At 36.3% G+C, this 22,485-nt stretch overlaps 2 protein-coding genes across 6 annotated transcripts in view; one reads left to right on the top strand and one right to left on the bottom strand.

Annotated features, from left to right (window-relative positions):
* The window catches only part of PI4KA (phosphatidylinositol 4-kinase alpha), a 62,040-nt gene that overhangs the window by 10,608 nt on the left and 28,947 nt on the right, over positions 1-22,485 (top strand). For 2 of the 4 annotated variants that reach the window (XM_042805087.1, XM_042805088.1), the window contains exons 10-19: positions 180-276; positions 672-863; positions 1,600-1,700; positions 2,438-2,567; positions 3,589-3,721; positions 4,381-4,476; positions 5,251-5,434; positions 6,227-6,330; positions 6,787-6,955; positions 10,447-10,497. In XM_042805087.1, the coding sequence (XP_042661021.1) occupies positions 180-276; positions 672-863; positions 1,600-1,700; positions 2,438-2,567; positions 3,589-3,721; positions 4,381-4,476; positions 5,251-5,434; positions 6,227-6,330; positions 6,787-6,955; positions 10,447-10,497 (1,257 nt within the window). The remainder of the gene's footprint in view (positions 1-179; positions 277-671; positions 864-1,599; positions 1,701-2,437; positions 2,568-3,588; positions 3,722-4,380; positions 4,477-5,250; positions 5,435-6,226; positions 6,331-6,786; positions 6,956-10,446; positions 10,498-22,485) is intronic. The other 2 variants (XM_042805090.1, XM_042805089.1) reach the window with 1 other exon arrangement.
* SERPIND1 (serpin family D member 1) lies at positions 13,455-21,739 on the bottom strand. 2 transcript variants are annotated; one of them, XM_033008357.1, is made up of 5 exons: positions 21,630-21,739; positions 19,496-20,367; positions 15,433-15,706; positions 14,340-14,484; positions 13,455-13,960 (listed from the first exon to the last, which is right to left on the bottom strand). In XM_033008357.1, exons 2-5 carry the CDS (start codon positions 20,349-20,351, stop codon positions 13,769-13,771), a joined length of 1,467 nt encoding a protein of 488 aa, XP_032864248.1. In that variant the 5' UTR covers positions 20,352-20,367; positions 21,630-21,739; the 3' UTR covers positions 13,455-13,768. The 2 variants fall into 2 exon arrangements, with proteins under 2 accessions (XP_032864248.1, XP_009963020.2); XM_009964718.3 differs by lacking the exon at positions 21,630-21,739 and adding an exon at positions 21,099-21,211.

The following is a 22,485-nucleotide window of genomic DNA, read 5'->3' as shown; positions in this document are numbered from 1 at the left end:
AAAAATGTGGTGGTGGGGGTGCCGGGGGAGGCTGTGAAGTTACTTCTGGTACCTGTTTTAAATGTATCTTTACATTGTGGAGGAAAACAATTATGTGACTGGAACAAGAAGTTTTATTTATCAATATAATGGAAAATACCTAATTTTGAATCTATCAGGTTGCTTTTTTTCTCTTTCAGATGGGTTCTAATACAGATCTCTATTACAAAACATTCAGTGACCCTCTTTATCTTGCTCAGTTTAAAATGCTGAGAGACACATTATACTATATGAAAGGTACAGTACTTGTATTTTTTTTAATTTTTTACTTCGTTATGTTTAGGATCCAAAGTGTTGTCTGCATTGTATTGAGTGCTTGAACATTGGAGTTTGCATTTCATGGGAACTCCACAGATGCTATAAAATCTGTATTTTGAAATATTTCCATAAAAAAAAAAAAGGTGCTATGGAAATAGAAAAAGAAGTATTTTGAACACCACTAAAAGGATTAATAGCAGGCATTTCAGTCGTCTGCTTACTGGTAAACTTTGCTATGAAATTTATCTTTTAGGTAGGGGATAAACTTTATGAAATAATTTAATTTATAACATAGCAATTAAATTTATATATGTTATTCTGATACAATGACTCCTATCCTTCTAGTATAATGTTATTTCCTTCTATTTCTTTAGACCTTCCCAACTCATTTGTGAAGGAAATCCATGATTTTGTGTTAGAGCAATTCAACAGCAGTCAATCAGAACTTCAGAAAATCCTTCACGATGTGGACCGACTGCACAATGAACTGAGTCCTTTAAAACTGCGTTGTCAGGCTAATGCCGCCTGTGTGGATCTCATGGTGTGGGCTGTGAAAGATGAGCAAGGTAAAAAAATGCTCTTCAGTCTCTGGAATGTTTGTGGGGGTTTTTTTACGTTGTAGAAATACTTATAAATTCTCTAAGAGTAAGTGGTGCTCAGAGGAATATAAAACAACTTTCAGTGGAATAATCTTTGCTATTAGAATACAAGAGTAAAGCTTCCATCAAAAAGTTGTCAAATTAGTTGGCTAGGTAGCCATCTCTTCATAGAAATGGAAACAGAAACATCCTATTGGATTATCTACAGGAGATGGTATAATTGCTGTGTTACATGCAGCTGCTTATTTTCTAGTTTATGTTTTTAATTATTGCTCTTCGTGTCTTAAATGTTTCTCAGTCATCCTTTTAAAGAAGGTGTTTCTTATTTACTAACAGGATTGGGAAGCTCTCACTTTTTCTCAGTTTTCTTTCTTGTTGTATATTTCCTACACATCCTCTAAATATGTGAAGGATATTTTCCCTTGGCCTTGCAGTATTTATTTTCTGTCAACTGTGAAGTATGCTCAAAATCAACTTTATGTACTGTAATACTTTCAATCATAGTGTTTGATAGAGCTGTTGTTTGCAGATACTAAGTTTCCAAAACTGTTTTTTGCAGAAGCAGCACTAAATCTCTTTGAGGAATTGTAGTATGAGGTATATTTTCTGTGTTGTTTTAGAAATTTCAGTAAGCATTGGGTTGTGTGTGGCCTAATAACAAATCTGATAAATCCAACAGAAAAAACTATGTTTTTCATTTAAGGTGCAGAAAACCTATGCATCAAGTTATCAGAGAAGCTGCAGTCAAAAACCTCAAGCAAAGTCATCATTGCTCACTTGCCACTGCTAATTTGCTGTTTGCAGGTCTGTCTTTACAGTATTTGATATTACTGTATCAGTGAGTGAGAGTTTGGGGAGTTCTGTAGGTTGCTAGAAGAAGACTTTTTATCTGTTATTTGTATTACTGTCCATCAATGTGTTCTACATTTGGAGTTTAGAGGTCTGGTGTGGAAACTAAAACTGCAGTAGAGTAGTGCTTTCAAAATTTTCTCAGCTACTTCTTGAATAATAATATTAATGAGGTTTTTTTAACCAGTAGTTAATTTGTGAGAGATTTAGCTTCTTAGTCCATTACATGAACAGCTAAAATATTGGGACTGGCAGATCACTGAGTTTTAACGCTAAGGCTTGGTTATTCTAATATTTTTGTCTTCTTATTGGGCACTTATAGTCTTGCAAATGTGGTGTTTTCCACCACATAGTAAATAATCAGGATTATCTAAATGTTGGAACTTGTCCAGTAACTATTTTTAGAGAGTGCAGTTCATTTCATGTAACTCATGCATAATTACCCAGGAAGAAAGCATCAACGCTTGACTGGCGTGCAGCATTCTAAGGTATTATAAAAGAATCAGAGGCTTGAAATGTCTAAATATTCAGTTAAAAATGTAATCTCTAGGAAGTGTGTATAGTTTGTTTTGGTTTGGGTTCTTTTGTATTGAGCTGAAGTTGCAAGGTTACAGCTGAAATAAAAATTGTGCTGTTGTATTCTAAAGCTATATTCTGTTTGGTTTGGTTTGTTTTTTTAATTTCTTCTTTAGGGTCTAGGTCGTTTGTGTGAGAGGTTCCCCGTTGTGGTTCATTCTGTCAATCCATCACTGAGAGACTTTCTCGTGATACCTTCCCCAGTGCTTGTGAAACTTTACAAGTATCATAGCCAGTATCACACAGGTAAAGGGAAAAAGGCCATGTTCCAAAGGGTATGCTAGTGATGGTTTTTCAACTCATATAGCTTTTTGATGCTTTTGGATATTTTGTGGTGATATAGCTGTAGGGGGAAATGGAGATGCACTTGTGATTTTTTTTTTTTTTTTTTTTTTTTGGAGGTGGAGAGGAGGAATGCAAATCATATTCTGGTAAAAGTGTATCTAAGGGCAAGCAGTATAAATAGAACTACATTTTATTCTAGCAGCAATATTGCTGTGCCTCTTCTGCTGAAACCAAGATACTCTTATCTCAAGCACTTTTGCCCTGAGTGAGATCACCAGCAACTGTAGTGTGATACTGCAGTATTGAAGGTTGCATTATGTGTGTCAACCTCCTGAACTCAACTCAGAGCAGTTTGCTTAGGGCCTTCAGAAACCTTCTAGGACAGTTTCTACAACCTGAGCCTTTGTATAATTATCCTCACAGAGGCGGGGGGGTGGGAAATCACATATCCAGTTGGAACATCCCTTGTTTCAAGTTATGGCTGTTAAATATTCTCCCACAAAGCCTGCTTCTGTTTTCTCCATCTGTCCAAAGCCACTTCTTCTCCAGGCTGAATGAGACTGTGTTACTCAGACTCTTCATACAGGTCCTGTGCTCCAGCCCCATGACCATCTTGATGACATTTGTCAGATTTTTTTGTTGTTGTTTTTAAATTGTAATATCAAGTTATGATGTGCAAAAAGAAAATGTTCAATGTTAATCACTTGCTAATGCAAAACCAGTATTGTAATGCTAAAGCAGTACAGGTAAAATGAGAACTGAAGGTGACTAAACTTAGGAGTAATTGTTTAGAAGAAGTTAAATGCACTAATATCTTGCATAGCTAGTGACAACTAATGCACTTCCAAAGTTCTTTAGCTCGACTCTTTGAGCTGTAAGGTAGGCTGTTTTGCACTCACCAGATACTGCTTTGCCTGTGTGCTCTGATCTTGGGGAAAAAAAGCTATTGCAAAATGTTGATTTCTATACTCTGTGCTCTTAGTAGGTGGTAATGACATCAAGATTAGTGTAACCAACGAGCATTCAGAGTCTACTCTAAATGTAATGCCTGGCAAAAAAAGTCAACCATCCATGTATGAGCAGCTGCGTGACATTGCCATAGACAACATCTGCAGGTAAGAGAGACTTGCACTATGTTGGAACACACGTTCTGTTTCCCTAGTGGAAAAGTGTTGTGATTGTTAGAAGGTGCTGCCCTGTGCTGCTATAAAGGCTTTTTGCCTTTTTTCATCGTGACTTCATTTTTCTTCAGACATCTCTTGGTTCTGTTTATGTCCTAATTGTAAAATAATAATTAGTTCTCGTTTTGCTTCCCACACGTGTAATTCATACTAGTTGCCATTTTGATACTCAGTGGGGTTTCTGTTTTCTGCTTAGATTACCATGTGGAGTGAGACTCCTGTAATAGAAGGATTGTTACACACTCAAATGTGGGCAATGTAATGATTATTCTTCCCTTCTAGACAGGTACAGAGAGCTGGAGGGAAGACAAATAGTTGGTGACTAGAGACAAGGGAAGCAGTGGATTCTGAATTTACCTTATTGTATATCCCCATCTTTATTGTTGCTGGAGAAGGCAGCAGTAGAACCTCAGCTCATCTTTTAAAATACATATTCAGTGTTCCTAGGCAATCAGTTCTTATACTTCAGTATAAACTTTTTTCACTTATACCTGGTGTGCATTTACAGTAGTAAAAAGTGAAATTTTTAATTCATGTTTTTTTTCTTTTCCTTCTGGCTGTTCTAGCAAGTTTTCTGTTCCTTATTATTCCAGGTGCTTGAAAGCTGGCTTGACTATAGATTCGGTGATTGTTGAGGCCTTTCTTGCCAGTTTATCTAACCGTCTGTACATCTCTCAGGAGAGTGATAAGTAAGTTGTTAGTTATCAAACCAATTTTTCCTTCACTCAGTGTACCTGAAGCTTATTCTAAGATAAAAGTATAGGCAGCATTATTTTAGAATTAAACGTCTCTGAGATGAGTGAGCTTGTATGTGGGGTCAGGATCTTCCCATGCAAATCTTTGCAGAGCTGAGCCCTTGTTTTCACACCAAGAGGTATAGATTAATTTTTATCTGATTGAATCAGCAAGTCTTTGGTGAGTATTAGCCAATTTTGAGTCCTAGGTTGAGTGATACTCTCTCTACTGAATCCTTCAGGCTTCAGCTGTCTTTTATGGCTTGACACAGCTGGTCACTTGTGATGTTTGACTTACCTTATTTTTAAGAGACGTGCTAACCAAGAAACCTCCAAGGGGAGGTCCTATCATAGCTGGTCTGTCATGTCTTAATGTTTTGCAGATCACTTTTACCTCTTTTCACTGTTGTTTCTAGAACAGTTTGTTCATGGATTAACATTGGTTTCTTGGATAGTGTGTTTTTGAGGTGTTTTTGTGCGGGTTTTGTGTTTGTTTTTGTTGTTTGTTTGTTTTTTTTTTTTTGAAAACCAACTTGTGCAGGCGTATCTCTAATAGTAATGTTGGGAGTAGGTGAGTATATAGCATGGCAATATTAAAGCTGTTCATGATGTTTAAATTTTAGTATATGAACTATTTATTACATGAAATGTAACAATGCTTGAAGGTCTTGATAATTGTTAAACAGTTACATGTACGGGTTTGGGGTTTTTTGTTTGTTTTTGTAACAGGGAAGCTCATTTGATTCCTGACCACACAATTCGTGCTCTAGGGCACATTGCAGTGGCACTGAGGGACACACCAAAAATGATGGAACCCATCCTACAGATCTTACAGCAGAAGTTTTGCCAGCCACCTTCTCATCTTGATGTACTCATCATTGATCAGCTGGGCTGCTTAGTCATCACTGGAAATGTAAGGAAAGAACTGGCCAAGAGAGTGCCAGTTCATGCTCCCTTTCCTTTAGATAAAAGGAAACATATTTCAGAAGCTGCATTTGAAGAAGGTTTTTAAGGTTTTTTTTGGTTTTTTTTTCACCATAGGTACGTGCTTGTACAATGCTTATGTCTCTGTAACATCAGAAAACAAAAGCTAATAAATAATGTGTAAGATGGTGTCCCTGTAAAGAAGATTAGTCCCCATAGAAAATAATAAGTGTTTTGTTTTTTGATTTGTTTGTTGTTTTTTGTTTTTCTTTTTAATATATAAAAAAAAAAAAGAAAGGCCTAACTCAGTGTTTTCAAAAGTTATTAAGGAGTTTATAAACTTGGCCTATGTCCCGAATAGGTGTACATTATCTTTTTTCATATCAGTAATTAACTTTCAATGTCTTGTAGGTCCATACATTTAGAAGTATAGATTGCCTTCTTCAGTCATACAAGGATTAACTGACTTACCTTTTCCAAATGTAATTTGTGCCTCTGAGCGAACAATTGATTGCCAGAACTCAGAATCCTGAAAAGAATTTCTCCATCAGGAAGGTGGAGTTAAAGAACATAATAAATTTTTTATAAATTGAGCAATTATAAACACTAATGAAAGCAATTCCACTGTGTACTTTATGAAAGCTGAAGCTGTTGCTCGGGCTATGACTAGATACCTATATGAAGAACTTCATAATACTTAGTGTGTTTGATAGGGTTGTTGTATAGAGAGGTTGTATCCAGTGAACTCTACTTAGTGGGGGTTTTTTGGGTTTTTTTACAGCAATATATTTACCAGGAGGTGTGGAATCTGTTTCAGCAAATCAGTGTTAAAGCAAGCTCAGTTGTTTACTCTGCCACAAAAGATTATAAGGATCATGGATACAGGTAATACTTAGCTATGTCCCTTAGATGTATGAATACTGTATCAAATATCCTTTATGCTACATCATGGGTTTTCACTTTTTCCCAATATGAGTTTTATAACAAGGTTATAAATAGTACCATTCTTTTTTATGTTAAAAAATAATGTGTTTAAAAATAGTAGCACTTCATAATGTAGAGATTCCTAAAACTATTTTTCACTACAGGTAGAACTGGTAGTCCTCCAGAGGCAAAGTCTACAGGTAGTTTTTCGCTGAAGTACTGACTGCATTTCAATTATCAGTAGAGTGATGTGCCACTATTCATAAAAATATCACCACCACCACCCCCCAAAAAAACCCTGTGATTGAAAAATTGTCAGTAGCCTTATTACAGGAGTTACTATCAGTGTTATGAAGGAAGCACTGAAAATACAAAACTTTGAGGAATTGCTTGTTCATAACTGTTCTTTCTTTTCAGACACTGTTCCTTAGCAGTCATTAATGCCCTAGCTAACATTGCTGCTAACATTCAAGGAGAACACCTTGTGGATGAACTGCTGATGAACTTGCTGGAACTGTTTGTTCAGCTTGGGCTAGAAGGAAAGAGAGCTAGTGAGAGAGCAAGTGAAAAAGGACCAGCACTAAAGGTCAGATATTCACTGTTTTTTAATTGTATGCAGCTGTGCATTTATACAGATGGCACTACTAAACATAGTCTTCTGTGTGTCTTTTGACACAGAAAATACCATGCTTCCTTAAACCTAAGAAATGTGTTCTTATTGTGGAGTGTGAGTGCAGATCTATAATGCCTTTCAAACACCTAATGAATCTGTGTATAGTGTCTGAGATAAAGCAGTGGTATACCTGTTGTTCAGCTGAGCCTGGTTTTGTGTGAGGCTAAGTAAACTGCAGTGTTCTACTGTTAGAGGCAGAGCTGCAGAGAGAAATACAGCATGCTGACTACTGAACTCCTCTTACTAATTCTTGAGATGTCTTTAGATGTGACATAATTCTGCTTCTAAACCTAGTGGTGTCATAGGAAAACGCAGGTTGGAAAGGACCTCAGGAGGTCATTCAGTCCAACCTCCAGCTCAACATAGCCAGTTTATGTTGTTCTGATTAATTCTGAATTGCTGTTATGAGTGGATTCATCTTGATTTTTCTCCGAGGTCCAAGTTGATGCAGGCCTATCTGTTGAGGCTTATGGTGGAAACAGTGCAGTGAAGTGAAAATTAGAGATTTAATGTAAATATCTGCTGAATTTTAGGAGTGTGTTGTTTAGAGAGCAAGTTTATTCAAAAAGCTTGCCCAAGAAAGAGGAGACTTGTCTCTTTGATTTGTATGGTAGGAATACTTTGCAGTAAATTTGAGTGGTTTTGCTTTAGAGTTATTTTTAAATTCAGTTTTTAATTGTGATTTGTAAAATTTAATACATACTGGCCTTTAAAAGTCTGTGAGAAGGTCTGGAAGAGGACTGCTTAAATGCTAGCTAAATTTCTGCAGGAGCAGTTTATGTGCAGTTGCTTTATTCACTCAGAATCCTCTGCTTTTTTTCTTAGTGAAGAATTTTTCACCTCACTTCATACTAGCTTTTTTTCTCATTTCAATAAAGTATCCAGAGTACTCAGTGTGCCCGTTTCCAACAATACCTTCATCTCATCTTTGCTCTGAAATATAACAAGGTCTTAACCTTGACTTTTGCTCTTGAGATTTATATTATCATTTGAAAGGCAAAATGTAGTTGCTTCCTACTCATCAAAAATCAAGCCTTCCTCTGGTTATGTTCCTCCCTAGTGTTCAAATGCTGGAACCTCATGGCATTCTAAGCACTTCCTTAGGAGAACTTCTAAAAACTCACAGTGTTTGATAGTGATTTTATATACAAAAAATACACTTGTATGTTTTAATAATTCAAATGTGTTTGTAGTGGAAAGTTAAGGTTTTCTTGGAGATGTGATCTGGGAGTTGTTCACTGCTTTTTAGGGCAGGTAGATAATACTTCCTTTTGAAATAGGCACGTTTTCCTAGTACTAAGGAATAATGTGTTTTTTTTTTTCCTTTTTCACCTCTTTTTTTTTTTTCCCCTCCTCCTGTGTATGCTACACATTAATAGTACTAAGTCCTGTCTTTTAATAGTACTAAGTCCTGTCTTTATACTTTTATGGGATGGGTGAAGTCTCTTGGTAAATCCCTCTGAAATTAATCTGTTTGATTTGAAGGTAGACTGTATTTAATCAGAGATGCCAACTCTTTTAAAAGGGAATTAAGACATATTTAGAATCTGCTTTTCATGAAGTCTGTGGTGGAAAATCTCTCTCCACAGGTTTCATAGGTTCTTTTAAACACAGATAAGTGAGCTGAAATGGTGAAAAACAGATTGCAAACATTGTTCTAAAATGACACTTCTAAATTAGGTTCCACCCTACTCCTTCCAGGGCTATTTTTCCACTGTTTCAGTTTTGGAATCACTATGGGAAACAAACTGCTGCGCTGACTTAAAGCTGCCTGCAAACGGAAAAATATGTGATACTTTTAACATGGATTTGAGCTAGGAGGCAGTGTTTCTTTATTATTAAAATACTGATAGTGGTTTTTATTAGAACACTATTTATTCAATGTAGAGTAAAAGTAATAAAAGGTATTCTGAAGACTAGGTTACTTCATTTTCAAAAAGACTCAAAGTAGGTAAAACACTGCACATGCAGTGCTCCCAAACAAAAGCGAGTTTTTTGTTTCATAGCTGTCAAATAGTTTGCCTATGTCCTCTGCTTTTCAGCATACTTTTTCATGGACTTAAATTTGCTCGCTAACCATTACAATGTTTCAGTGGCTAATTTTTATGTTTTAAACCAGATCTTTCAACCATGCAAAAGTAGCTTCTGTGAGGGGAAGAAAAATATTTTTTTTTTTTTTTTCCTATTGCTGGTAGTTAACATGAATGTTCTCCAAGTATGCCCAGGGATGGAAGTCATTGCACATTGTTCATCTTTAGTGCAAATACAGTGACTTTTTCCAGTTGTTCCTACCCCTTAGAGTGATTTGAGTGGTGGTCTTTTATACCCTTCAGAAATATTGAAGGGTCCGTCTTTTGTTTTGCTTTATCTTGGACACTACATGAAAGAACTACAATTGTGTCTTAGTTGGGTTGTATCATTATTGTTTCATCTGAAGACTATTTGCCTCTCTCCTTTCTTTTTCTTCTATTTTTTTTTTTTTTTTTTAATAGCTTCCTTTTGGTTTATTCCACTTCATGCAAATCTGTACCCTGTTAACATGTCTGCCTTGCCTCCTCCCTGTGGGACCAGCAGTCTCTGTGCCTGGTCTCTCTTCTGTAAGGAGAAAGCTGGAGAGTTTTCTCCCTCCCAAATCCAAGGTGGAAGGTATGGGAGGTAGGGAAAGTTTAGAGAGGAGATGTCTCTGAGCATGGTATCTGTTCTATCACTGCTTTATCAGAGAATATGAGGGACAATGTGCTGTGTGCAGTGAACGTTTTCAGTTTATAAACACTGTATTTGGCCAAGAGCAAATGTACTTGTTGCATACAGTGCAATTAAAAATGTCCTAGTAAGTCTAAGGAAATACCTTTTATCCTCATGCTTCTTATATTTCAATGGCAAAGTCTGCTTACCCTGATTAAATAAGTTCTTGAATATGGTGTCTTTTTACAGACTTATTGTTTTTGGCTTCGTTTTGGTTGTAAAATTAGTCTTTTGGTAAACATTTGACACTTGTCTGTGGCCACCCATTTAATGTGAGCATTTTTCTTGCAGTTGCTGCATGTCAGAGTAGACATGGTATCAATGAATATTTTGTCCCCTGCTTTAGCTCAGGGCATAATATCCATATATATGTCTTCCAAATACGGAAGACCCAGTGCTGAAAGGTGAAAACATCCTTTCTGTGAGGGACATCCCAGTCTGTGAGGAGCCACCTGAAAATCTTTGTTAAAGACTCGTGGGTGTCCCAGTCCTTTGGATTTCTGGGGTCCTCTCTTGACCACCTTGTGCGTATCTGTTTGCAAGATCAGGAACTGTAATTGGCATAGACAGTAGGGATGTTTGATGCTTGAAATACATCCTGTAACGGGTATTTTAGAAATGCTTTTATAAATGTTTTGATAACTTCCTTTGTTTTCCAGGCCTCCAGTAGTGCAGGGAATCTGGGTGTGCTTATTCCTGTTATTGCTGTGGTGAGTATCCAATGGTTGGGTTGTTACAAACAGAATAATTTTTCTCACATATGTCAAAATATTGGTGCTATTTCATGGTCAAATAGTTTAATTAACAAGTAGTGCAGAAGTAAGCATCCAAGAGAAATACAGTAGTATTGTAAAATAATATCTCTTGCTCTGAGAGGGGGGGAAACGTTTGATGATGACATAGCTCTTAAAATAATAAATCTTTTGTGATTGAGAGTTAGATTGTTGCTAGTCATGAATTAAAGAGATTCATGATATAGATAATATCACGGGGGATATTTCTTTGAATAGTGCTTGGCGTGCAGTGTAGTAAATAGCATGTTTGTGTGGCCTGCGGAGAAAAATGAAAAATAAAATTTAGTAGAAACAGAGTTAAAAATAAATTTTAGTTTGGTGGAACGGTGAATTCTGCTTCTTAAAAGGAAAAAAAGAATCATTGAGAAAAGAGGGAGGAAGGGGAGGAAAGTATCCTGTGTCTTCTGAAACTAGAATTGTCTGTCATGCTGAAAGCATTTTAGGAAATGTGCAAGGATGCTGATATCCATTCCAGACTGATTTATTTTGATGCATTTCTGGTTTTGGTCTCTGATGACAACTTTTTCTAGGGGAAAAAATATTTTTTTAACAAAGTGTAACTACTCAGTCAAAAACCGGTGTGCGACCATTCTAGATTTCCAACAGAAAATTGAGTATGTCCAAGCTGAATTTCCAGGTCAGTAGGACTAGTTGCCTAACTGCTGTAGCTTCTACAAAAAGTATCTAGAAGATCCATAGACAAACTTAAACTTACTGGAGAACAGAAAACCATCATGTCACTTTCTCCCCTCCTAAAGTTGAATTTTTCTGTGAGGCTTTGCTTGCACAGCTAATGGGATGGAAAGGGAGAATGTATTGCATACTTGCAGTAGGCATGCCTGCTTGTAACCTGCTCATACTGCACATCCATTAACAAGCAGAAAAAAGTCATTCAATTCATACTCTGCCCTCACAGCCCTCTTTACTGAAGCTTTGCAAAGAGAAGAGCCAAAAATTAGCACCAGTTAAAGATCAAAGAACTGTTCCTTTCCTTCCCCTGTCTCTTCCACCAGTTTCCAACATAAGCTCTTCCTGAATTCACTAGCAAACACAAGGGCCAGATCACAGCTTTGCAGAAATGTGGTTATAAATGTTTTAGATCTGTGTTATTCAATAGGTGCTCAGTTTTTGCCTGAACTAGCTAGAACTGTGTTGAGAGATATGTTCTAGTGGGTAGTATTTTTCAGCTGTCAGTAATGCTAACACTGATCTGAGTGAAAGCAAGATCATTCCTTGCATATTGAGAAAAGATTAGTGCTTCTTGGAGACTTAGTGTAAAAGTTATGAAAGTACTTGTATGTTTCGAATTTTTGTTGATGGTGTATTTGTTCTGAATAGCTGATGATAACTGCATTTTTCTTAACCAATGTGACCTTTAAATAGAGTCAGATAGTGCCAGAATCTGAAGCAAGAGTTAATGGTTACATTATGGTTGTTGAAGCAAATATTTGACTTTCTTGCACAATGTATGAAGATCATGAGTTTTGAGCAGTAGCTGATTTGCTTTTCTGCTTGAGCTCTTTCTCTTGAATAATTCCTGTTACTTAGGTCTCAAAACCCTCATATTTCAGATGTTCCAGCTCATTTAATCATTGATAAACTAATTAAATCTGGGGCATGAATATTTAATCTTGTGAATATGCTTTTCCTTTTGAATATAGATAAAACAATAAAATGTGTATATGAATCTTAATGATTTCTGTTGCAAACCACCTTCAGTACTGAAAATTGTCCTCCACACGGTGGTCTTATAAGAAAGCACAATGTGACACAGGAATCAAGAAACATCTGAGCTTCCTATTTGATATCAGCTCTTCATCATCTTTCATCATCAAATACCAATATTTCTCTGGCTGTCATGTTAAAAAGCTTTATGTATAGGGCAAATAACTGTAGTTGAAGCAAAATTAAAAATGGCAGTATATAAAAGCAAAATAAAATCAGTAATTTAAACTTAATATTAGAAAATACCTTTTTAAGAGAATTCCTAATCCTTAAAATAACTGTTGGTTTATAGCTTAATTTGCGTATTTTTGCTAACATAAGACAAATATATAATATTAATATATTTAGATGGCTACAATATTTGATATAGCAAATAATTATAAAAATACCCTCACTGGATTGTGAGGCACAATTTTTTTTTAAAGGTATGATGCAAAGGTGAGTATGTTCATTGGCTTTAACTTGAATGTATAATGCAACTCTGTTCCTTGTACTGGGCAGGTAGTAGTATGCTACAGAGTACAGGTAAATTTTCCCTTTTTCAAATGTGAAGCAGGCTTTTGTTACAGCATTCGTGTTGTTACCACAATGATTCAGAAAGCCTACAGTCTTAGTTTGACTTGAGAGGTTTTCTCCATTGAATCAAGTATGGAGAGTGTGTTTGAATTCTTAACAAATGTGATTGTTATAAATCATGCTTTATTTTGTAGAGAGGATTAGGTGATTTTGAGCCAGTGGAAAGAGCATTTTGCTAGCTGCTTTTACTATAAAAGGTATTCTAAGGATCTTTATATAATTGAGCTAGTTGGCCTAATTCTGATACAGCTTGTACCGATGAAGATGACAGAACTGTATTGAAACCATACGAGTTAGGTAGTGGATCCATTAGTATTTCATTCCTCCAAGACATTTTTATCTCTTCCTGTTTGGTACACCAGTCCATAAGGTTCATGGTGTGTAAACCTGCTGAATGTTAAATGATGCAAGTAAAAGAAAGAATGTAGACACCTATTCTTTTTCAAGTTAGATTATGTAAAATACTCAGGAGAGACTTAGACTTCTAAGACTGATCCAGTATTCAGGATTTACTTATTCTTATTTATTATAAATGGGCATCATAGCACAAATTTAGATCTAAACTTCAAGAATCCAGATAGTCTAAATATTTTATTGATTATATTTTATACACTGAAGTAGAACACAAAGTGTAAGTTACTTTGCGATTTATTTTTTTTAATACACTTGTATCAATACATGGCACTAACCATTTTAAATTGCAGTGAAATTATCTACTGCTATGAGTCCATTCATATGAAACTACCTGTAGATAATATATTTTCTTTCGATACCAGTGGCTTTTGTATTAGCTAATATGACAATAAAATTTCCTTTATGATACTGGTATATTAACTTGTAACGATACAGCCCATGTATAACTGCATGTTGGAGGTCTTCTCTGCTTTTAAGACTTGGCTGGGTTGACAACTCTACCCATGAACAGAAGGCAACTGGTACGATGTTCATAGATCAGAAACAAAAAAGGGCGGTCGACAATAAAGCGAATCTGAGTAGAAAGAGGCATGAACCCGACGTTGGTTATTGCTCCAGCCTCTGTGCCTTCTTCATTCACAGTTATTGTGCCTTGATGATTGAACTGTTTAAACAAACAAAAAAGAAATTGAGGATCTCCTAAGTATACTCAAATGATGTGCTCACAGCCTCCCCCCTCTTCATGTCCCACACGTGGCTCCCTTGTGACACGCTTGCTGGTAACTCCTGTGCAGCAGCAATCCTTTGGTTTTGGCTTGTGAATAAGCCTGTTCCTGACAGACCACAGCTCTTTTAGTGGCTTTGGCATCTGATTTAACTTGTTCCTCATTATATGAACGACGAGGACATGCAGAAAAATGCACATCCCTCCTATGTCTTCCAGCAAAAAAAATACTATTTTAGGTTACTGTGAATTACTTTTACTGTGTTGCCACATTTTCAGGTGATACAGTTTAATCAGAAAGAAAAAGAGGAGTAAATACCCTGTCAATGGTGACTTTCTCATCCGATATACCAGAGTAGTCCCCTGTTTCTTTGAACAGTTCTTCTATTCCCATGGATCTCAGATAACCAATCAAGTTATAACTCTTCTCCAGCTTAAATTTGGGCAGAACCACTTCTCTTGTTCTAATAAAAATAAAAACGAAAAATCATCGAAAAGATCCATATTTACATGATTCCTTTGCTTTACATATCTGTTGTGGTTTGGTTTTTTTACTGTCTTCAGCAGGAAGGACACAAATATACAGGACTGTTTACTGTACTTTTACTTTCAAAAATTGTGCATCGTTACTTTCAAGCTGTGTTTTAAAAAATTAATTCCCTTCCCAAAACTTTTAGTTTGTCAATTTAATATTTCACTTATGATGATTTATGTTATTTATGTGTATAAGTTGTGTGGCCTTGAGCAGTTCAGTACATGGCTGGATATGCTTATAATAAATATTGGACTGTCATTTTGTGGAGTACTAAGGTGGAGATTTGTCACTTATTGTATACAACAGAAATAGGTTGGGTTCCTGAATAGCACATCAAATCAGCTCTTTTTATCAAGTCTGAAGACAGATACCACCTGATCTGTCATCTTGCACAAGAGAGGCTATATAATTTTTTCTCTCCCATAATTGTGATGTGCCATTTGTCCCACGCATTGTGATGCCTTTACACAACAGATATGTTGAAATGCAAAGTGCTGAAGTGAACACAGACTCTTCCATATGATTGAGATTATTTTGTACAAATAACCCGTTATTATCACACTCATGTTTTTTTTACTCATTGTAAACTTTGTCAGTAAGAACTTTTTAATGTTGTAGATTTAAAGAAATACTTAATAGAATTTTGGAACTCCATTAGAATTTTCCACCTCAACCATCCCTGATTTCCTGGTGGCATTTTAAGTTTTGAGAGATCACTGGTCTTGATTTTTGATTCAATAAATCAATCTTTTGGGAGTTTAGGTTTAATGTTTTTCATCAAAATATCATGTTGCATTCTGTGCTCTTTACTTACCTTTGCCAATATCATCAAGAAAATACATTAAGACTTTAACAAGATGTACTTTTCAGCAGATACCTGTTTGTCATGCTCTTCTGCCATTTTTCCACCACTTGAGGTGTTATCTGCTTTTCTAGGGCTTTCATGCCAGAGAGTTTGTGTGGAAGTACAATCATCATACTGATGTTCCCGACGAATGGGAGCTGGATCACACCGCAATCTAGCTCAGGGTCTGCAGCAGCAAGGAAGTTCCCTTTAGTCTGCATCATAGGAACTTTTATTGTTTGCTTCTCATTCAGTCGGAAACTTTTCTTCATTGTCATTTCCACTGGAAACTTATTCTCCCAAGTTCCTGTTAATACAGGACAGAAGTCAGATAAACAAAAAAATCCAAGATCATTGTTTAATAAATATTCAATTTTTATATATAAGTTTACATTAAGTTTTAATTCATGTGAGTTGGGAATTACTGTAGGAGATTATTGATTTCAATTAAGCCTAAATAAGACAAATTTTAAAGTGACTTTAAAATTTGTGTCTTGCTTTCTCAATTTACATTTGTCTGATTTGAATGTTCTGAATTACAAAAGCAGGTAAACACAAACTGGAGATTTGAAAGGGCTTGGTGTGTACTATTTTTTTCTACAAGGAACCTGGGAATTACAAAGTTCAAACAGATGCAGAATATTTGACAGGGTTTGTACCTAGCAAAACAACTGACACAGCTGTATTTTCTGAGAGACCTGATAACTGAAACCAGACTGTTTCAAGCATCAGCACATCAATTTAAGTAATGGCTGTTTTCATTTTGCAGAAAAGATACTATGCTGAAGGTATTACCTTGACTTAGCCAGTTAACTTTCTGTGTTAAGACATGCTGAAGAGTTCAGGTGTTGACTGCTTAATTCTATGACCCAGTTTGATGTGATTTCGGCACATCTACACGAGCCTGTCAGATGACAGGTTTATGCCCAAAGAATACAATTCAACATATTTTGCAGCCCAGAAAGCTTTTCCAGCAGGGTTCAAATCTTTCTATCTGAAGATTCTTTGGGTACCTCACATATTTAATGACTGTGTAAAAGAAGGTGCTTTTTTAAAGCAATGTTCCTATTGATCTCTTCTGAACCAAGGCTCTGGAAAAGTTTCTTCTTCCTTAATGAGCAAAGCTTTAAAGCTAGACAATTATAGTGGAAATAGGGTTACTGGTATTTCTTGTTAAAACTCCAGATTTTAGGTCACTGTTGGCAAGCAAGTACCTGGGGACTGTGGCTGCAACTGTGTGGAGAGAGTACAAATACAACCTTAATCAGTAACCTTTTTTTAAAAGGTTGCAAATGTTTCTGAGATCCTTAGTCTGACTTTGCTAAACTGACTGTGAAGTAACAAAAAAAAGCCTTAAGTCTAACTTTCATTTTAATAGATTCTTCATGTGTTGGGCTGATGGGTTTGAGGAGTGATCAGACTGTGGTTAATATTCTGAAGGGAATGGCATATAAAATTGATTATGCTCTTCCCAAACAAACTGTTGCACTTCTCAGGAAAAACCAACATCTGGCTGTTCTTCAAGGAGCGGAATTCACAGGCATAGGATTCTAGGTAGCTAAACACACGAAGATGCTGTGCGTTGGGAGAGCTTCAGCAGCACTGTCATCACCTGAGAAATGGGAGACATTCATCAGCTCTTTGTAGTAAAAGAGAGGAGCTGGGGAACTTTTTTCTTGAATTCACTTTTGCAGATATGTTTCTCTTGGGGTAAAATACTGTTCTCTAGCAGGAGGCATGTTGTCTTCTGGGGTCAGCTGAAACCAGCCGGCACTTTGACTTTTTTGGCTTCCTGTTTTGAAACTTCCCACCAAGATGTCTTTTAGACCTGTATTTGTGGTGGCAGAAGTTGTCTTCACTGATGTCTCTCTTGCATTTGTGACTAGGATCTCATAGAAGCCATTTTGTATCTGTCAAAATCTGTCAGTTATCAAAAGCTGCAGTGATCTACCATGGCTAAAATAACCAGCTCCTACTTGATAGGAAGCTCATAAATGATTGTTCAGACCTCTGCAGAATGGAGAATACATCTCAGTTGGAGGTAGAATGGGCACCTATACCAGATAAAACTTGCCTCTTACCAACAGGAATAGTTTCCAATAGTTTCTTGATGGTATTTAGTATAAAAGGAGCTGGAGACTTCATGGTGTTTGGCAAGTAATCTATTACTTAATATCACTTGTACTGAGCATCTCTGTGTACCTGAGAATAGTCATAGGTTTCTTAGCTCTGAGGGCTTAACAGAGCTTATCTGCAATAGCACAGACAGTGTAAATATTGTAAATAGAAAGATATAGACAAAAATTAGCATGTCTAGAAGGACTGGTGGGGAAACCAGGAGCAGAACTTGCTTTTAAAAAGTTCGGTTCCACTAGAAATGGAATTACCAGTAGAATATCACTGTAAGATGAAAGAATGGGAGACAGCAATATGGAATTGATCTTTTTGGTTTAGAGGGTTAGAAATAACAGCCTTCAGCAGACTGCATCAAGGCGATTTGGACTAGCAGGATTCCATGGGGAGAAGAAAATGCCAAAGGTCTTTTTGGTCTTGATGACTCAAGAGTTCCAGAACTAAAGCTGTTTAATTTTTGGTGGTGTTCTTGTTATTTTGGGATAGCACAAGTATTTAATAATTTTAGAGAAAAACAGAAAGGTATTTTAAATTTGACTAAATTGTGAATAAATTATGTATTTGTCTCACACTTTGCATAATCCTTTTCCTGTGATGATCTAATGGACAGTAAAGCCATGTATTTAATAACATATGATCATCAGAGATGTACTTAAGGAGACAAGTCCCTTTTGTCTGGTACTTCAGAATAGGGGATTATTTGGATCTTATGCTAATGATTGCTTCAGATCTTTTAAAGAGGCAAGTGGCATTATTCAAGGAAGTAACACCTTGCAAGTGAGTGAGAAATGGTCCATTTCATAAACTTATGGGAATGGTGTTCCATAAGTTCCTACAATCAAATGCTGAGAAGGCAGGTGTAAGAGAGCCTTTGAGGATTTGCTTCCTGGAAGCAGGGACATAACTGGGAAAAAGAAACTCCTTCAAAAGTTATGGAAAGGAGTATACTGTACTTCCAAACATTGTTACCCATTTGTGCTAATCTGTCTTTCCTTATGAGTGTTTTAAGTCACCTTCATCCGAATTTCATCTTAAACAGTCAGTAACAGTTTTCCTTTTTTTCCTCAGTTCCTCTTTCATTGGCACCTCCCACCTCTTGCTCATTTAATGCCATTTTTAAAGTTTGTTGAAAAATTAATGAACTTTCAACCTGAGGCAGATAACTAATATTGAGAATCTCACCACAGATACTTAGTTTAAATGTGAAAAAAATTAAAATAAGGATTCATAATAAGAATATATTGAACAGTCTTTACCTTGAGCCTCTTTAACTGTTCAGCCTATAGTAATACATGTAGGAGCCCATATCAGTAGACAGTTCATGCTGAGTGAACTGAAATATTCCATGTGGTGAATGCATGTGGTTTTAGTTGTAGAAGAATACTGTTTTGGTTATTCTCTTCAGTCCCCTGTATAGGCTTGTTGACAAGGATTGTGCTCTGATCATATAAAAAAATACATACTTTAAGCTGAAATTCTTTATAGTCATTCCTATGGATCCTGAATACTTCAGAAATATTAAGTGTTTTAACTGAAATCAACCTGTATTGTTTCAGTGAGGCCAATAGCTTGAAGCAGGACTGAATGTGATTAATAACATGCATTGCACATGCATTAATACCCCACCATCTGAGACTCCTACAGAGCTTGTGCTTTCTGAGGCTATTCTGCATTCCTTACATTGTTTTGTAGTCTCACTTTTAGGCTGTAAGGTTTGGGATGTAATAAGCATTTGCTGTATTTGTACAATACCCACTAACTTCAGGGCATGACTGGAACTTCGGTGTGCTACAGGAACATGCAAAAATGGGCTAATAATAGAGATTCTTCTTAATGAGAATGTCAGTAGGCTTTTTTTGAACTGTAGACTAGATTTAAGTTCAGTCTGGGTTTTCTAATCAAGTATGCAGTGAATTACAAATTGATAAAATCCATTGCTAAGATTGAATTAACAGATTCTTACCTTTGAAGTAAAGACAGTTGAGAATCATCATCAGTGTTGTAGGGTTTACATTCACAAGAGCTTCCTTTATTAATCCTTTGGTCAGCTTCAAGATGCGTTCATTTGTTTTAGTTATGAAGCTGGGATCTGAAAAATCAGCTGGTTGGGCATCAGCAAAGTAGTATGTTTTCATATTGTTTCTGAAATCATTAAGAATAGAAAAGTCCTTTTGAATGTAAAGATCATTGACCGACCTCAGGGTATAACCAAAATTGCGCCTGAATAGCCGATGAGTGAGTTTGCGGAAGAGATTATGAACAGTCATGAGCTCATATTTGGTGCTGGCGTTAATGAATTCTTGAAAGCCAAGAACAGATAATACTTCCTGCTGAGTTTGACCCTTGAGACCCAGAGAAATCATAGCCATTGCAGTGGAAATGCCAACAGGAGCCATGAGAATATTATCTGAAGAGTTGGCTTTGTCTGCCACACTGCGGTAAAGGTCAAAGCCGAAGTTTGCATTGAGGATATTGAGACGCTGGATTCTGGTTTTGCCTTGGAATAGTTCAAGAATATTTCCTTGCTGAATTTCAGAAACCATGTATGGGCCAGCATCAATAATGTCACTATAGTCATCTTCACCCAGTATCTTGTCGAGGTCTAGATAGTCCTCTTCCTCCTCTTCTTCAGGAATCAAGTCATTAGTGATAGTGTTTTCTCTGTGGAACTCTGGTGATAAGTTTGGCATATCATAGGTCCCATTTTCTTGTGGCTGTGCATCTTTAAGGCTTTCAAAATGCTCAGCAAAGTCCTTGACTCCACAAAATGTGGCAGTTATGATGAGAGCAAGGGCAAGCAAATGAAATAGGAGCTTCATCCTGACAGGTCAAAACCTGGAAGACAACATAACACATTTGAGAGGCTAGGGCAATTTCATTTTAGTTATTTATTCCCTAATTTTAGGTTTAAGCTGAATTCTGTCACAGCAGAAGGTCTATAGTTGCCTTATTCAACAGCATTTTTTTTTAGTGGAACAGAGCTTAATTAGATGGATAAATCTGTTTTACTGGTAATTGGTTTTGCTTACATAATGCCTTCAGCCTGCCAAAGAATTGGTTGACCTCCTTCTGTGGAATTCATCATTATTAGCATATTTCAGCAGAAGCAAAGTCATTACCAAAAATATGTGGGATTCTTTATTTATAAACCTGTAACACTTAAAATGTGTACTAACTGTTACTAGTGTATGATAAAAATATGACATGAAGATAAGTTTGAACATTCGAGCTTGGTAGGAGGAGGGACTAGGTATCCACTGAAGGAGCATACCAGAAGGCTGAGTTGTACTGAAGAATGTGAAAAGCAGACACTCTGTAGCTACAACAAAAAATGGGACTTTTATGGGAGTATTTTTGGAAGAGCAATGCTGAAATTTGATGGAATAAAGGAGATCAAGGGATTTAGCAACAAACCTGGAGAAATACGCATTTGCACTAAATACCGTTAGTGAGACTGCAGTGTTAAAACAAAAAATCTTACTTCATCATTGATTAGAATGTTTTTTTAAATTTGCAAAGAGTCCATAAAGCTGTTCTGTAGAAGTAAAATACATAAATATACATACCTGCATCTCTGAATAAAACCAGTGCTTGAAGGAAAATATTTACAAACATGTTGTAACAGGACTGCAGTAACTGAACTGACAGTTTAATTTTTGAAACTCTCCCCCTGAACTAATTAGTCTGAAATCCAAAAAGCAGTTAAGGTGATTATCCCATACAAAAAATGAATTATTTTGCAATAAGGAAGGATCCACATAAGGTGCTTTTTCAGTGGTATTTATACTGTGACCAAACGACTCAAGTCAGTCTTTTTCTCACTCTTCCTTCATAAATTCATTACTTTTTTTTCCCCGCCCCCAGAAGTCAGTCCCTTAGGGATGAGATACTCTATCCAGTAACCATTGATAAATGTTTTCTGCTTTTGGCATAGAGGAATTTACTCTCTGTAGTTCCCAACTTTACATTCTCTTCTTCACCAACGTTCAATTATTGGTTAGCTGCACTTAACACCAGCAAAACATTCCCCCACTCTGCAATATATATGTCTTTAGTCAGATCTACCTAAAATAACAGAAGATGTAAATGAAGCTTACCTTTAAGCCACTGTATGGAAAGGATGTGTTGAATAGCTGAAGTAAGGGGAATGGCAGGGTTTAAATCTGAACTTTGACGCTAGTTTTTTGTGTATCTCCCAAAGTAAACATTCTCTAAACCAAACACTGCTAAACTTACTTCGTCAGCCAAAATCCCTCCCTTGCCTAGTGATCTCTGCTGAATTGTATGTTGTTTGTTGAACTACTTTTACAGCTTTGCAGGTACTTGTTCACTTTTGAGGAAGATCTTTGAGCAAAAATTGGTGTGTATGTAAAGTTTCAAAGTCAAGCATGCACATAAACTTGACTGTTGATGACTAGTAAAAGCCGTGTCGCTGCTATTTTGTGCTGAAATGCGGGGGCATCCTACTGCAAATATGGTTGAGGCCACTGTGCTTGTGATGGTCAGGTTTTTTCAGTCAGTGTTATATTGGTGCAAATATTTGTGTTGCACAAGCAACTTTTTACCATAGTGCCATTCACCAGATTAGACTCAGATTAATTTTACAATAATAGAGGGATTTTTTCCTTTTTTTTTTTTCCTAAATGAACAATCTGTCTCCTAATTTACAAATATATCCAAAGTTGGCTTTATATGAGGTTGCACTGAAATACTTCTGGCTTTCATACCTCAAGTGAATCATTGTACGGTTAGAGAAAACTTCTTGAAGCTAGATTAAAATCTAACATTGTCTTAATAAAGTTTACAGTAATAATACCCAGTCATGTTGAATAAAGCTGGCAGTTTTAATGGTCCATTTCTTTCACTTTTTAAACACTGCTTGTGCTTCTGACACTTTTAGGATAACACACAATAAGCTTTATTATATAAATTTATCTAAAATTGCGTATCATG

Source organism: Tyto alba, unplaced genomic scaffold (assembly GCF_018691265.1).
Source record: "Tyto alba isolate M040663 unplaced genomic scaffold, T.alba_DEE_v4.0 Super-Scaffold_44, whole genome shotgun sequence".
NCBI classification, from domain to species: domain Eukaryota; kingdom Metazoa; phylum Chordata; class Aves; order Strigiformes; family Tytonidae; genus Tyto; species Tyto alba.
Note: the sequence above shows the minus strand (reverse complement) of the source record. Positions and strands in the feature narration are given on the sequence as shown.

Coding starts and splice junctions, on each gene's coding strand:
- SERPIND1 (XM_033008357.1), bottom strand. CDS start 20,351: ATGAAGCTCCTATTTCATTTGCTTGCCCTTGCTCTCATCATAACTGCC. Junction 15,707..19,495: donor CAACTGTCTTTACTTCAAAG/GTAAGAATCTGT, acceptor CTGTATTAACAG/GAACTTGGGAGAATAAGTTT. Junction 13,961..14,339: donor AGAAAGTCACCATTGACAGG/GTATTTACTCCT, acceptor TTGTTTAAACAG/TTCAATCATCAAGGCACAAT.